Source organism: Coenobita brevimanus, chromosome 44 (genome assembly GCF_032717465.1).
Source record: "Coenobita brevimanus isolate Jiangsu-jjx chromosome 44, ASM3271746v2, whole genome shotgun sequence".
Classification (NCBI taxonomy): Eukaryota; Metazoa; Arthropoda; class Malacostraca; order Decapoda; family Coenobitidae; genus Coenobita; species Coenobita brevimanus.
The window spans coordinates 46,385,665-46,401,322 of NC_136997.1; the positions used below are offsets into that span (position 1 = coordinate 46,385,665).

Sequence of the window (15,658 nt, forward strand, 5' to 3'; positions counted from 1 at the left end):
AAGAGGCATTAGTAAAACACAGGAACAACAAAACAAACAGACAACAACAGCAACAAAAACGGGGTGGGTGGATGCCAAAAAATATAAGTGGATGATGATTATTATTTTTTCACTCTGAAGTTTGGCCTGTTTATGATGACCAAATGATTTTTTAGTCGATTTTACTGAGTTGTCTTTATTGTTTTACTCTTTATTGTTTTACTTTTGTGCTTTCTCTGTCCCCTCTCTGGCCCCTGTCCTGCTGTTGACTTTTTAATGTATATATAAATGGAGTCACTTATAGCCAAGAGCCACGCTGTCTCCTTTGATCACTTGGCTGCCTTCCTAACCCCTCCCTTCCCTCCATTTCTTCTCTCCTTCCCCCTCACCTTCATTTTTACCCTTACTACCTACTTCCCTCCCTTCTATGCCCTCCAGCCCTCCATTTCCCCCCCTTCCTCTCTTCTCTCCTTCCCCATCCCTACCCCTACTACCTACATCCCTACCTTCCTTCCCCTCCATCCCTCCGTCTCTTCTCTCCTTCCCTATCCCCTCCATCCCTACCCTTAGTACCTACTTTCCTCCCTCTCCTCCCCTCTATCCCTGTCTCTCTTTTCCCTCCTTCCCCATCCCCTCCATCCCTACCCCTACTACCTACTTCACTCCCTCTCTCCCTTCTTCTACCCCTCCGCCTGCGACTTCTTCCTCCTTTCCTCCCTTCCTGCCTGCTCCTCCTGCCTGCCTGCCTACCCCTCCTGCCTGCCTGACTAACCGGTTAATTGTGCGGTTTCTTGGCTGTGTGGTTCTCTGGATGGGTAGATAGATAGATAGATAGATAGATAGATAGATAGACAGACAGACAGACAGCTTGGATGGATAGGTTGAAGAATGAAGACGGATAGATGGGAAGGTTGGTGAATAGATGGATAGATACACAGATAGATAGATGATTGAATGGATTAAGATGCTTCATAGTTGGCGAGAGAGAGAGAGAGAGAGAGAGAGAGAGAGAGAGAGAGAGAGAGAGAGAGAGGCAGGCAAAAACATACTAGTTGTAGATATAATGAAAACAAGAGTAAAACACACGTTTATAAAAAATTGAGACATGGAGAGAGAGAGAGAGAGAGAGAGAGAGAGAGAGAGAGAGAGAGAGAGAGAGAGAGAGAGAGAAATTCAGTAGGACGAGAGAAAGTAAGTGTTTTTAAGATTAGAGAGAATAGGCGAGAAAAAGAGAGAAAGTTTGACTCGAGGCTCACGCAAAGGGGCATTGTTAGCAGGAGAGAGAGAGAGAGAGAGAGAGAGAGAGAGAGAGAGAGAGAGAGAGAGAGAGAGAGAGAAGGGGGGGCATAACTTCCTCCTCCTCTCACTATCATTTTTTCGTGTCTCTTCCTCCTCCTCCTCCTCCTCCTCCTTGAAAGAAAATTGGTGGGGTGAGAGAAATGGACCTGGTCAGCCTCTTGTCTCATATGAAAGGCCTCTTATCCGAGAGAGAGAGAGAGAGAGAGAGAGAGAGAGAGAGAGAGAGAGAGAGAGAGAGAGAGCTAAGGCGGCAAGATGAAAGTGTTGAGTGAGAAATCAATAAAGAAGGAGGGAAGAAGGAGAAAGAAAATGGAGAGAGAGAGAGGGAGAGAGAGAGAGAGAGAGAGAGAGAGAGAGAGGCAGACAGACAGACAGACAGAGGGAGAGAGAGAGAGAGAGAGAGAGAGAGAGAGAGAGAGAGAGAGAGAGAGAGAGGCAGGAAAAAAATAAATAAATATAGGAAGTAAGATATAAAAAGTAACTCCAAGTGAAGAAAGGAGGAAGGATGATGAAAGGATGGGATTAAGAAAGGATGGGAGGGAGAATGAATTAATGAAAGAAAGAAGGAATGAAGGAATGAAGGAGGAAAACAAGCAAGGAGGAAAGAATAAAGGAAAGAAGGGACAGTGAATGAAGGAAGGCAGGTTGTAAGAAGGAAAGAAGGAACTCACGAGGAAGAGAGAGACCGATATAAAAATGGAGCAGGAATGACAAAGAGAGGCTAACCTTTTGATGTGCCTCTCTCAGTAATAGGGCCCAGGCCACCGTATCATCACTCCTGGATTTTACTGAGATTAAAATTGTGGTGGTGGGGTGGTGGTGGTGATGGTTGTGATAATGGTGGTGGTGGTGGTGGTGGTGGTGGTGGTGGTGGTGGTTATGGTTATGTATTTTTGTATCTTCCATTTTCATATAACTTACATGTTCTTTGTTTCATTTACTTACATTATCTTCTTCCTCTTCCTGTCTTTAGGTAGGGAAAAAAGGAAAGAATGATGATGACGATGATGATAAAGATAATCCAGATCCAAGTTTTTACATTTCCTCTACTTAGTTGTTTCTTTTACCATATTGTTAATGCTTATGTGTTCCCAGGTCTTCCATTTCTTATTACTCATGTGTTCCTATCCCTTCCATTTTGCATATTACTCATGTGTCATTTTGCCTTTTGCTTTAATGTTATTCATGTGTTCCTGTCCCTTACATTTCATTATTACTCATGCATCCCTATTTCTTTCAGGTGAGCGTGGGAGCAAGAGTAGGAGGTGACAGTCAAAACACATGATCCACTCCTTCACCCACCTGGCATAACCTCCACCATAGCTTCCACAGCCTCTCCACCTCGACACCTACCCTATCACAGTCCACAAGAGGAGCCTCCCACCACAGCTGAATTACCCCACCGATACTACACCTCGAGTAACACGAATATTTGACACGACTACGAAAGTTCTTGTGTATTTGACCCTACAAGAAAATGTATTGAAAATTTGATTTGTGGAAGTAATAGGCTGGAAGTATTACTGTTCACAAGTCTGAGCTGATTATGACACCGCTTTAGACAACAGCTTGTGACTGAAATCACTTTATAACATTCAAGTGAGAACCAAGAGCAAAGACAAACTGGCATAGCCTATATAGTAACTATAAGAAGTACTCCTTACAGGAAGGGTGTTTGTTACCGATTTCTGAAAAGTGATAGCATTGTTCACATTGACTTTAAGGAAAAGCTTAAAGTTTTGAGTGAGTACATAAGTGAATAGAAAATCTGGTGAGCAAGCTCTCCTTAAGTGGCATCTCACCAGAAATTGTGAGCGTTGTGTCAGTGTTTGCCACTGTGAGAGTGTGCGTAGTGTGTCAAGTTATACAACTGTGAGAGTGGCACTGTGTCAAGAATTGTTTCTGTGAGAGTGTAAGTGTTGTGTCAAGGTGATCTAGTGTGAGTGTAAGTACTGTTTGTGAGTAAGATATCAAGGTACAATACTGTGAGAGTGTGAGTATAGAGTGTGAGTGGTGCATCAAGGTATTAAGAGTGTGCGTGGAGTGTCAAGGTGCGCTACCGTGAGAGTGTAAGTGGTGGCGGGCCCCCTCGACCTATATGCCCTCAACCCCAGCCGGTCACTCCACTCATCAGGCGGGACCGGGTTTCTATGTCCTTCCCATCAGGCGCCGGCACCTCATACGCTACCTCAGCCGGCGCCTGGACACCTGACCAGGACTCGGTGGTGTCTGGCTACACTGACGGCGGCGGCAGTGTCTACGCGTCACTCCAGCGCCACTACCAGCAACCTAACTACTACCATCAGCCACACCACAAGCCTTCCCTCGTCTCACTTAGGAGCGTCAATGCTCGACCACTCCACAAGAGAGGACGGTTAGTGTCAGGTGTTTTTATTACAGTTGTTGTTGTTCTTTTGGGCTCAGGATCATCTGAATGTGAACATGGTGCACTGCAGGCTGAAGTTTGACTCTCCTGCTGTCCATCATCTTCTTTACGGAGAATAAGGAGGGAGTTGAGGAGCACAGTAAGCAGGCAGCTCCACTGTCCAGTTTTATTGGTACCTCTGTGTGAAGGCATCCCTCTTCAGTATGTTTAATTACATTGTGCCACATATTTTGAATTGCAGTGATTCACATACAGCTACAGCTGTAAATTCCATGTTTGGTTCAGTCACAGATATAATGATCATTATTCAGTGTACTGCTTTGTAAAAATTTATTATACTGTATCAGTACCTAATTTAGTGATGTGCAGTAGTTTTTTGTAAAAAGTAGCTTTTATTTAATATCTTTATTGCCATTACATATCAAATAAATTTACAGAACAGTTTCTGTTAGTGTTACATTGCATCTATGAAAAATTGGTTTACCAGGTATTTTCTGTATATAGCCTATATGCAATACTAATTGTATGAAGTAATATGTGATACTGAGCATTCTGCACTTGTGATACTTAGATGTTGCTCACCCGTTGCCCCAGCCCCTGATTGGAAGGAAGTTGATGCCAGGTTTTCACACTAAACAAAGACTCTTTGTCTACTGTTAAGATGGTTGTTTGAAGCTTGGCTAAATTCCAAAAGTAACTGCTCATTGTAATATTGTTACTGGGCTGTCTAACAAAGCTTTTAACTACCACCTTAACACTAGACAATAGGTTTTGTTAAACGTAAACCCCTGCCTATTACCGTACTTCCTCACATCTAAGGTTTAGAGTTACAAGTGGGTGGAAACTATGGCTAAAGTCTGTTATCATAGTCAAGAGTTCTATACAGTACACTTCTTTACCAGCTGTGGCAGTGGAAGGAGCTTCACAAAATATATTTATATTATAACATTATAAAGCTTACAACAAAAGAGTATGGGAAGGAAGATTACTCCTTAATGCTTGGTTAAGGTAGAGAATTATGAAAGACAGAACACAGTGCAGGTAGGAACTGTTAGTGAAGTTTTGCTCATTACAGTGCAAGGACCAAATTATTTTCCACAAAACCTTCATTGCTGTTTCAGGCGGGTCAGTGAGATGACAGCGGGTGTGGGCGGGGATGGGGGGATGGGGGGGGAGGTGATTGAGGTGCAGATCCTCCCCCAAGACGACAACTGGGGTGACAACACCACTGCCATCACTGGCAACACCTCCGTCCGTTCTGAGTCATTTCAGGTATATTATTGCCTGTACCCTTGCCAAGTTTTTGTTGTCACTGTCTTCTTTGTGTGTTTTGTCAGTTCAGTATTAAATATTCTAAAAAAAAAAAAAAAATCTTGTCATAGCTGCCTTTTATATTTTGTAATGTAAATGATATACAGCACTGATTTAGTCATCATTCACAATGATCACATTCTAAACTTTCTTATATGCATGCATAGTATCCATAATATACTTTATTCCATTGATTACTTACCTGGTTGCCCGTGCTCATCCAAGGCAGCGATATATGAGTGATTGACACCATTTTCTTTATACCTTTCTAAATAAATGCATCTCCTACAGGACGTTACAATCATCGGGCGAGATCAGGAACGAGGAGTGACATTTACATGTCAACGTTATGCCGGATCTGCCCTCTGTGCCCTCGTGGCTCTGTTTGCTTTTCTAAGGTAGCCCTCATCACCTCTAGGCTGTTTTAATACTATTCCTGAAGATAAAGAAATTCAGAACCATATTATCACATACAGTATATTCATCATTTTCTAATATGTTCTTGGTAACAGCATCATAGACAATCAGTATAGGACAGTTTTGTATATTTCTTTGTATACTTACAGTAGGTATTCTTGTTTTTGATAGTCCAGTACTTAGCAAATATCTTCCTAAACATTGTGAAGGTAATACCATTGTTCTTAAATCTAATTCTCGTCCTTACTTTTCATCAGTCATTATTATCACTGTTTTCTACAATATTTTCATACTGGTATGTTACTCTTTTATAATTTTGAAATGCAGTGAAATTCATATGACTTACTTTTAGAATATAAACACTAGCTGAAAATCAGTAGTTTTTTTTTTTTTTTTTTTTTTTTTTCTAGGTAAACATATATATGCCTGTGCTTGGTACTTACCAACAGACAGTGACTGTGATCTAGGCAGAGACACATTTCTTCCAAGAGCTCCATCATTTTCAAGAGTCATCCTGGGATTTTACATGGAAGTTTATATTATACCAACAATCATGTTAAGAAATGTGTTAACTGCATAAAATTTACAAGTACAGGTAGTGCAATTCTTCTTAGTCCTTTGGGCCTAAAGCGAAAATATTCTAGTAACATTATTCTCTCTTCATTTGTGTCACTTTGCTTTATCTGTGTTATATGATGCTGCTTTATCCACCCTCCTATAACATTCTCATCCCTCTACAGTCCAGTGGCAATGGTGTTACTGCCAAGACTGGAGGTTGTGCAGCTCAAGCCTGACCATCTCACATGTGACTCCGAGTGTGATGGTCTCCTCATATCCTTCTCCTTCAAGCTGCTCATCCTCCTTCTGGGGTCATGGGCACTTTTCTTCAGGTGAGATTTAGATAAGGTGGTGATATATGGGATTATAACTATACTTTTTGCTTAAACTTTGCCTAAAACTGCCATCTCTCCATTGGGAATGCTGAACTGTAACAATAAATCAACACTAGAATATCATGCTAGTTACAAAAAATTACTGTGGAAAGGATGTACAGTAGTACCACTGCATCAACTTATTCTGAAATTTAGCTACAGTATGTAAGAGTTTTACGCCAGGTACCCCTTTTTTGGATAAGGGCTAAGGCGTTGCCCCTGGGTAGAGGACTTTGGTTTGGAGCGTGTAGCATTTTATGACCGGATGCCCTTCCTGATGTCTACCAATGACCCTTGGGTGGATTCGATCCTCCGACCCTTCGGTCAGAACGGAGCGCTCTAACCCACTGAGCCATGGCTGCTACCAAATAAAAAAAAAAAATGCATGAGGATGAATATCTGGGCCAGGTTAAAGTAGAAGAACCTGGCTGTAGTTCACTTGATGAGGAAAAAAAAAATAGGATGATGTGTTTATGCATGTGATGCTAATTGTGGTACTAATTATCTTATCCTCTCCCCAAACAGGCAGCCCAAGGCCACTATGCCTCGCATCTTCATTTTCCGAGCACTGGTAACAATGCTCATTTTCGTTTTCACCTTCTCATACTGGCTGTTTTATGTCGTCCGCATCCTTGAAACACGAGATCAGGTAAGTCATATTGTCTTCTTTTTTCTTTTATTTTAGCAGTCCTCATTTTAAATACAGTAGCATAATTTTTACTTTTTTTCTTTTTTTGCAAGTACTTGTACAGTACAGTAATTCCACTATACAGTATAGTGCAGGAAATTGCCTGTTAAGATTCCATTGCTTCCTGGAAAGCCAATTTCTTAGTTTCTCTCAGTTTACAGTATTAATTATGTGAAAAAATGCTTTCTATATTTGTAAAATATCAGTGACATATCACAGTGGTAATTTATATGTATAATGAATACTGTATAGCCTTTCTGAATTGGTGTGCCTGCCGCAGGTGCGGTATCGATCAATTGTGTCATTTGCGGTGAGTTTGGTGGATGCATTGCTCTTCATCCATTACCTCGCAGTAATCTTACTGGAGCTGCGCCACCTCACACCACAGTATACCCTCAAAGTACTCAGATCTCCTGATGGTGAGAGCAGGTAAGGAGGAGTTTAGAAGGTACAGTATAGTTTTTTCACCTTAACTTGGCCTAAAACTGACATCTCTTTCTTGAAAGCTGAGTTGTAGTAATGTATTAACACTAAAATTTGATAATTACAACATCTGTCTGTAGATTGGGAAACAGATACTTACATAGATAGAGATAGATAGATACATAGATAGTAGTTACATCACCTTCCAGCATATCCCAGCCTGTCTCTCTCTCACTACATACACAAACCTAATGCCCTTGTCTGCCAACAGGTGGTATAACATCGGGCAGTTGAGTGTGCAGAGAGCAGCTGCCATGGTTCTAGAGAAATATTACCAAGACTTTTCCATTTACAACCCCTACCTAGACCGCCCTCCCTCAAAGAAGAAGCAGAATCCCAATGGTTCCTCCTTTAAATACTACGATGTGGATGGCAATGAGGAGAATGGAGAGGTTAGTTTGGCAAAATAAATTATGGATGTTAGTGCAGATAATTTTGCAGGCTGGAGTTATTTTGTATTTTGGTGTAGCACATTTATTCTAACCTGGTACAGATCCCTAACCCCATTCACTTTAGTTCCTGTTCAAGTATAGTCAGATTGGAGTGTCGATTTACCAGTAGCCAAGGAGATTCATTTATATTTTATAGCTATGGTTCATCGAATTTCATGCAAGCACAATTTTGCATTCTTGTTGTGGGATTGGCAGAGTTCTGTCAGACAAAAACAAATCGGCTATATTAAATCTTGAGTACAGTATTGATATGCTTTACTTATTGTACACACTGTAATGTAGAAGGCAGTGAGGAGAATGATGAAGCTAGTAGTTTGGATGTTAGTACTGCTAGTTTTACAGGCTGGTATCAGTTTGTGTAGTGGATGTAAATCTTGGTTATACTGTTACCCCTATACAAACCTTACATGGAATGATAAGCTTAATGGTGTCCTGTAACCAAGGAAACCACTTACTACCCCGGGTCATAACGGTATAGCCAACAAGTGCACTCCTAGTGATCAGTATTCATGAAACTTAAACAGCCAGACTCACCAAACTGTAAAATGTTCTGAAATATAGTAGCGTAGCATTGTGCCCATGTGATCCAAAGGAGGTAATATGGAGTTGGCTTTTTTCACATTCCATTATCTTTCCCTAGGGTCACACGAGGGCAATGTTAACAGCCAGCGCACGCCGTCGAGACTCAGCTCACAATGAGAGGTTTTATGAAGAGCATGAGTATGAGAGGCGGGTGAGAAAGAGGCGTGCGAGACTCATCACTGCTGCCGAGGAAGCCTTCACTCACATCAAGCGTATGCATGATGAACAAGGTATGATACATTCTCTCAGACCTGCATTAGGTTATTTGACCCTCTCAGGCTCCAGTGACTCATTCTCACTGAAGTAAAATTGTTAGTGTCAGCTGGTATACAGTGCTAGGGTTATTTCAGTCATGAGAGGGAAAACACACCATAATGATCATCTCCCTTGTCTTTTGTCTCCTCTTTCTACATGTCATTCAGTTCTCACCTCCTTTCTTTCCATTTGTCCCACCCATTTTCCCTTCCATTCATCCTACCCTGCGTTTCTTTTTTCACAAGGCAACCTGCTCACAGAACTGTGAACAGTTGATATAGTGGTCATGGTTGAAAATGCAGTCTGTTTCAGAGAATAGTTGAAAATTGGAGTTTTGCCAAGAATGAGCTGCTGAACCTCAGAAATCAGTTTTGCAGCATGCATCCAGAATCGGGAATAAGGGGGAAAAAAAGCATTCATTGGAAGATTTTACTTATACTACATTGAAGTATCCTGTACAATTAGTTACACACTTAGTAGGAAAAAAAAAAAAGAACATGAAAAAGGTAACCCATAATAAGGGCTTATTGTTGTAATATTGTTTATTCATTCCCATCCTGTCACATCATCATTCCATTTCCAAACTTGCCAGTTTTACTGACAGACACAAGTGCACCAATGGATCCCCAGGAGATGACCATACCTGTATTGACCTTTTTAAAATTTCATGTCACATCTTTTCATTTTCTGTCTATAGCTGTGTACTTAATCCCAACAGATTGCCTCTGTAAACAAATCACCTCCATTTTCTAATTAGGCAATTTTGCTGGCAGGTCCAAGTGCGCCGATGGATCCTCAGGAGGCGGCCCAGTCCATCTTCCCGTCACTGGCTCGGGCGCTACAGAAATACCTGCGCATCACCCGGCAGCAGCCACGCCACACAATGGAGTCCATATTAGCACACCTTGCCCTCTGCCTTGCTCACGATATGAGTCCACGCTCCTTCCTTGAGAAGTATCTTGTTGCATCACCTGTACTCCAGGTGGGTAATAAATGTGTGTGTGTGTGTACGTGTACATACATTAATTTTTATGAGTTAAAAGAGAGATTTATAGTACAGTATGTGAGGATTTTTTTTTTTTTTTTTTTTTTTTTTTTGAGCTCTTGCTTGCTTTGTTGGTTTCGTATCCCATACTGTATTTTGTTTTCTGTCTGTGATTAGGTTAATTGCCCTCACCTCTCCCTGCATCAGTATCAGCACAAAATATAACTGACAAACAGTCCGTTAACCCCTTTCTTCATGCACCTAACTGTTACATCACAGGCAACCTTTTTTACCACAGAATGACAAGGAACACCGAGGAGTTCAATCCTGGGGCCTCGTGTGTGACCAGCTGCTGTCCCGCCCCATCACCAGTGGTACCGTCTTCCAGCTGCGGCAGGCTGATGTGTCCCTCCTGTGCTGTGTGGCCCCACTCCCTCACTTCTCCATCGCTGAGGAGATCATACACCCCAAGAGCAACAAATTTGTCTTGCGTCTCAATTCAGAAACCAGTGTTTAGTAGCAAATTTGTCTTGTGTCTCAGTCTAGAAACCAGTGTTTAGTGTGACTGAAGAAGACTAACTACTTGTACTTGGAATATTGCAGAGACTCAGCATTTGTTTATTAATTGTACATCTCTTTCTGTATCTAAACTCAAGAGATATAATGCATGTTTCAAGTACGAGTGTGTCTGATGTCCATGCCCAAACTCAGCGATGGATGCTAATTGCAGAGACTGTGATAAAGCCTTGTGTTAAAAACAGTGTGCCCTGTCCTGTAACAGGATCAGAGGCCAATATATTACATAAATATAGTCACAGCAGTTGCCCCCATGAGTGATGTGTAATTGAATGAAACTGTAAGTAGACCAGATTATTCAGTTTTCACACAAACGTTTGGTTGACTTTGTACTGTAATGTTGAATCTGTGTAATGTATGTAAGTAAAGCTCATTTTGAATTAGAATTAACTCAGCCATAACCCCACCCATCCACACTTGCTCATACTCCCTCACTTCATTACCAACAGCTACAGTATAGTCCAGTCCAAATAGAATTATAGTTACATATGATGGAGTTAGAGTTAGGGAGTATGAGCAAGTGTGTATGGGATGGTTGAGGATAATACTAATTTGGAATGGATTAAGTACCCAATATGTGGCATCCTAGGACTTCTCTTTAGGAATTAAGGGCCAGTGTGCAAATGGGTAACTTATTTTCCATGTAAACTAGGATACCAGCCTGTTAATTAGGATGTGAATATGTTACATGTAGTATGTTTCCCAGGCATTTTGTACAATAACATTTTTCACTCCTTGAGTCCAACGACATTTTGCTTTTTCATTCATGTTATATCTGAGTGATTTTATTCAGCTTTAGAGAGAGTTTCAAAACTGGAGGGGTTAGGATATTGCCTTCATTAAACCTTCAGTATGAGAGAGTTTTCCCGAGTTTAATAAAATCATCTGGAGGTAACAAGAATATACTGTATAATATGTCATTGGTTGGAAGGGGTTAATACCACTTGTAAATTTATAATAAGGCAAACTGTATGTGTTTTGTTCATATGTAGTACTTGTATAATAGTAATTTATGCCAAAGGTCATGTTTCTCTCACTGCTGTGCTCTGTGGGGAAATATGTGATACTCATGCAGTCCAGTGTTTGAGTTCGAGCCAGAGAACTTTCTGCAAATTGGCTACAGAAAATGCATAAGATGTGATAAATTTGCATAATACTGATGACACAACTACAGCACAATATTGTAGCACATGATTAGCACACTTAGCATTAACCCCTAGCCTGTGGCATGTCTGTCAGATGGAATGTCTGTGGTGCAGGAAATGTTGATTAAATTAACTTTTTAAACTTTTTTCATAAAAATAGTGACCAGTTAGTAAGAAAAATGTATACACAAGTAAATCAGTTTTTCTAGTTGCAGTTGAAATAATCTGGAAAATTTGAGATCCCTCATTCACATGTAGTAACTTTAGAACACCTTGCTTTTGTCAGTTGGAGCATGTTTTGCTCGAGTAACACCCAGGCTGGCAGAAAGTACCATAGCCTCTACCATAATCACACAAGAACAAGACTGCATTGCCCCATACAGTATCTAGCCACTCATCAAGCGTACACACCCACACCCACACACTTCGTTCCGCAAGAAAATGTGGAGAATTGTTAAAATTAGGAAAGATTCTGAAAGGCATGCCATAAGCTACTGGAAAGGCCATCTGAAATACATGTCATGGCTGTGGGGTTAAATATGGTATAGTAATGTGAATGTGATATGGTGGTGTGGAAAATTGAACTAGAAAAAAGTATAGGTGAAAAAATACTACTTTTTATAGAACATGTAGAGTCTCATACTATGATGGTGTAGGAGCACCAGTTTGAGTGATGGTAATGTGCTGTGTGCTTGTGAAAGTTCCAGAGATGCAGCTGGAGGTCTCTTGATGTAATGTCAATAGGGTGTAGGCCAGGCACCTACCTTTTAATTTTTTGGACTAAGGTAGCCTTTCCTCTGGATCATACATCTAAAAAAAAAGTTAGTGTGGGACTGACTATTACTGGCTACCATTGTAAATCCTGGTGCAGCAGAAGTGAAGGCAGTGAATAAGGATGGAGACTGAGAGGAGCATCTCTCTCACATCTCCAGCACAGTGTGGCTGTGTGTGTACTGTGACGTGATACATTTGGCCTCCTTAAAAGCAAACTGCTTTGTTAATGGTACGGTATATCTTCTTCTCTTATGGAAGAATAGTAGGTGACATTGGCTGTACTTTATGTGTAGCTGAATGTTTTGATGTAAATTTATCACAGTAAAAGTTCTCATATGTAGCATTCAGATATCAAATGTTCTTGGCTTCAGTTTATGTATTATAAAATTCACACTTGGATGTTGTTCCTGTTATGTTTACATTTAGAGACCATTAACCACATTAGCATTTGTAGAGCCTTTTACACGATAGTGGTTCTTCACGTCACAATCGAGTTTTTTTTTTTTTTTTTTTTTTTTTTTTCCCAGTCCCCTAGCTCAGAGGTTTCCATGCCGGAACTTGTCCCACAGTTTCTTTGGTCTGTCACTAGGTTAGATACAGTCTTTCCCAGCATAATATAGTTATTACAGTATAGCTTAGAAAAATTTGCATGTGAAAGTTTATTCTTGTCATACCGGTACCCGTAAATAATAAAACAGAAGCTATATAGCCTACTGAACAAGTTTTATCCAGTTATAATTGCATTATGAAAACTTTTTCGCCAGTTAACCAATATTTTTATATAACAAGGTTCAGGCAACATCCCAGGCAGATAAGATATGAGAACTCTTTACTGTAGTATTTACTGACTGAAGTTTATCAGCTCAATATGTCCATAGTTTTCTTAATCTAGAGAGCAGGATATTCACATCACTTTCTAGTCGTTTTAATTTTTCACTAACATAATGCTGTTTCCATGTAGTACAACACTGCAATGGTTGTTGAGAGGAGCTGTAATGCCTTAAATGCCAGATTGTAAGCAGGGGTAGTGTAGAGGACTGCTTGAGTTGAGGGAAATGTGGGTTTCATCTCTTTGTGTCTTTACTCCACAAGTTATAGTAGAGGCCCCATCATTCTGTACCCTTTGAGTCAGAGGATAAATTTTTTATTTTACCCGAGTCGCAGTCTCTGCAGGTGATTTTATTCAGCTTTGGAGAGACCTTTGAACTGGAGGGGTTAGATGTAGCCTTCATTAACCCTTTCATAAATTGAGGTCTGTCCTTAGTGGAATAGATTAATCTGGTGGTAGCCATTGTAAAATGAAAAAAAATGTCATTGGAGTGATGGGGATTAAACTTACATCTTGTTGCTGTGTTTTACCCATTTATTGTTTTAACATGGCATTGCTCCTTCATACTGTTATTGTCATGGAATAATTTGTTTTAAATTTCGTATCAGTATTCATAATCATCTTGCATATGTTTATTATCACTGCCTAACTCAGGCTCAGCAGCGACATTATTTATATAAATATTCTTGCTATTGCCAGACAGTTTTATTCAGCTTATGAGAGACTTTTAATGGTGAAAGAGTTAATGAAGGTTTTATCTAACCCCTTAATTTTGTAAGGTCCCTTCTAAGCTGAGTAAAAGAGCCTGACATTAGCAGTAATTATTATATTCATCATCATCATCACCAAAGGAACAAAAAAAGAAGTCATTGTATTGAAGATGATAATTCTGTTTTCCTTGTCAAATCTGCTGCCATGTGTCAGTGCAATACTCCCTCCATCATGCACACTCATTCTCATCACTGCATGACAAGCTAAGCGGCCTTCGGTAAATGTGTCTGTGCATTAGGTAAGTTAAGAGAGGAATCTTTTCTGTACTTCCACGTGTAGTTGCATATTGGTGAAAGAGATGATAAATACTATTGATGTTTCCTTAATATGCCATCCAAGATGCACTACATAATCCTACTTAATACTTCACAACCATTGAAAATCTTGTTTCTATATTTAATTAATTTGTGGCAGTTTGATTAATTAATAATGACGTAAGATTATTTGTCTAGGAATTGCGAAAACTGGATTACTGTAAGTACATGGCTGTTCTCTTCATGGACTGATATCTGTCTACTTAAAATTAGGTCATTTTTGTACAGTATGTTTAATGTTGAAATATCACAACACACACACACACACACACACACACACAATTCTCATCGTTCAGGCATAGAGAGAGACTGAGAATCAAGAAGTGTGCGTTTGTGTTTTGGGTAGCCAAAGTTGAAGCTCTGTCTTGTATATATCATGTACAAAGGAGATTGTTATATTCTTTAGCTCAATTACGTAGGGTACTATTTATTTTCCAGTGCTTGTCAGGAGTTTGCACAAATATCACTGTCACAAAATAATACTTAATTTATTGATTTGAGTGTGTATTTGGTCTGGTGCATATTAGTGTATTGTGCAGTCAATTTCATAAGTCCATTTGCCTCTTGTGCCTCTCTCATCCCTGTAGTCATAGATGCATGAATTAGACGTAGTGGACAAAGTTACATATTATCACCCCAAAATGGATGAATATATACACTTTAGTTCAATACTTAACATTCAAACATCTGTGAATTCATTAGTGAAAGAGAGGTAGGAGAGGCAGGTAGACTTTTGTAGTTGATATTACAGTGATTAATCCACATACCAAATTAATTACAGAAGTAAATACTTATCTAACAATTTTATATCAGGATTCAGAAGAATATGTGTGTACATTTTGTAAAGGTGTTCAAGTAATGTATTTGTGTTTGGTGTAATGTATATCTGTTTTGTGTATGATATATTGACTATGTAAAGTATTTGCAGCTATATTTTTTTAAAGAGCAAACGAAAATCATAATGCGTCCATCAAAACTCATGGATGCATGAAACAGTAATAGATCATCATCAGCTTCCATCAAAACTATCAGATCTCACCAAAATATTTCCAAAACAGTGATTTAGCGTTGAATTATACATCTGAACTCTAAACTGACATATAATTTGGCATTCTGTTTTACTCATTGTTAGTATTTAATTGATATTATGTGGTCTTCTTAGGCATATCACGTTTGTAAATTAGAGTAGTGAATGCTGTTTGTGACTGGGAATAAATCATGAATCCCAGCTGTGAGATTTAATGTGATAATTCCTCCATCATGTGTCTGTCTGTCTATAACCATAATCCCAGAGAGCATGGCCATGAATGAATTACTTCCTCTCCACCCTTTCCTCTCAAGGTTAGGAGAGGCCTGATTTAGTGAAGGAGTAGTAGCAATCTCAACTATAGTTCTTTCACCTTAATTTGGCTCAGTTTTTTATCCTTTTGCGACTTATTTCAGATAGCTGAGTGATAGAAGAAAATGCTATGACTTAACA

At 39.8% G+C, this 15,658-nt stretch overlaps 1 protein-coding gene across 1 annotated transcript in view; it reads left to right on the plus strand.

Moving 5' to 3' along the window:
- The window catches only part of Vang (Strabismus domain-containing protein Vang), an 85,853-nt gene extending 70,453 nt beyond the window's left edge, over positions 1 to 15,400 (plus strand). The window contains exons 2-11 of the mRNA XM_080271133.1: positions 2,519 to 3,652; positions 4,786 to 4,936; positions 5,267 to 5,373; positions 6,133 to 6,282; positions 6,850 to 6,973; positions 7,293 to 7,441; positions 7,707 to 7,887; positions 8,588 to 8,759; positions 9,558 to 9,766; positions 10,068 to 15,400. Coding sequence (XP_080127259.1) covers positions 3,429 to 3,652; positions 4,786 to 4,936; positions 5,267 to 5,373; positions 6,133 to 6,282; positions 6,850 to 6,973; positions 7,293 to 7,441; positions 7,707 to 7,887; positions 8,588 to 8,759; positions 9,558 to 9,766; positions 10,068 to 10,286 — 1,686 coding nt within the window. The 5' untranslated portion in view covers positions 2,519 to 3,428 and the 3' untranslated portion in view covers positions 10,287 to 15,400. The remainder of the gene's footprint in view (positions 1 to 2,518; positions 3,653 to 4,785; positions 4,937 to 5,266; positions 5,374 to 6,132; positions 6,283 to 6,849; positions 6,974 to 7,292; positions 7,442 to 7,706; positions 7,888 to 8,587; positions 8,760 to 9,557; positions 9,767 to 10,067) is intronic.
- The last annotated feature ends 258 nt before the right edge of the window (positions 15,401 to 15,658 follow it).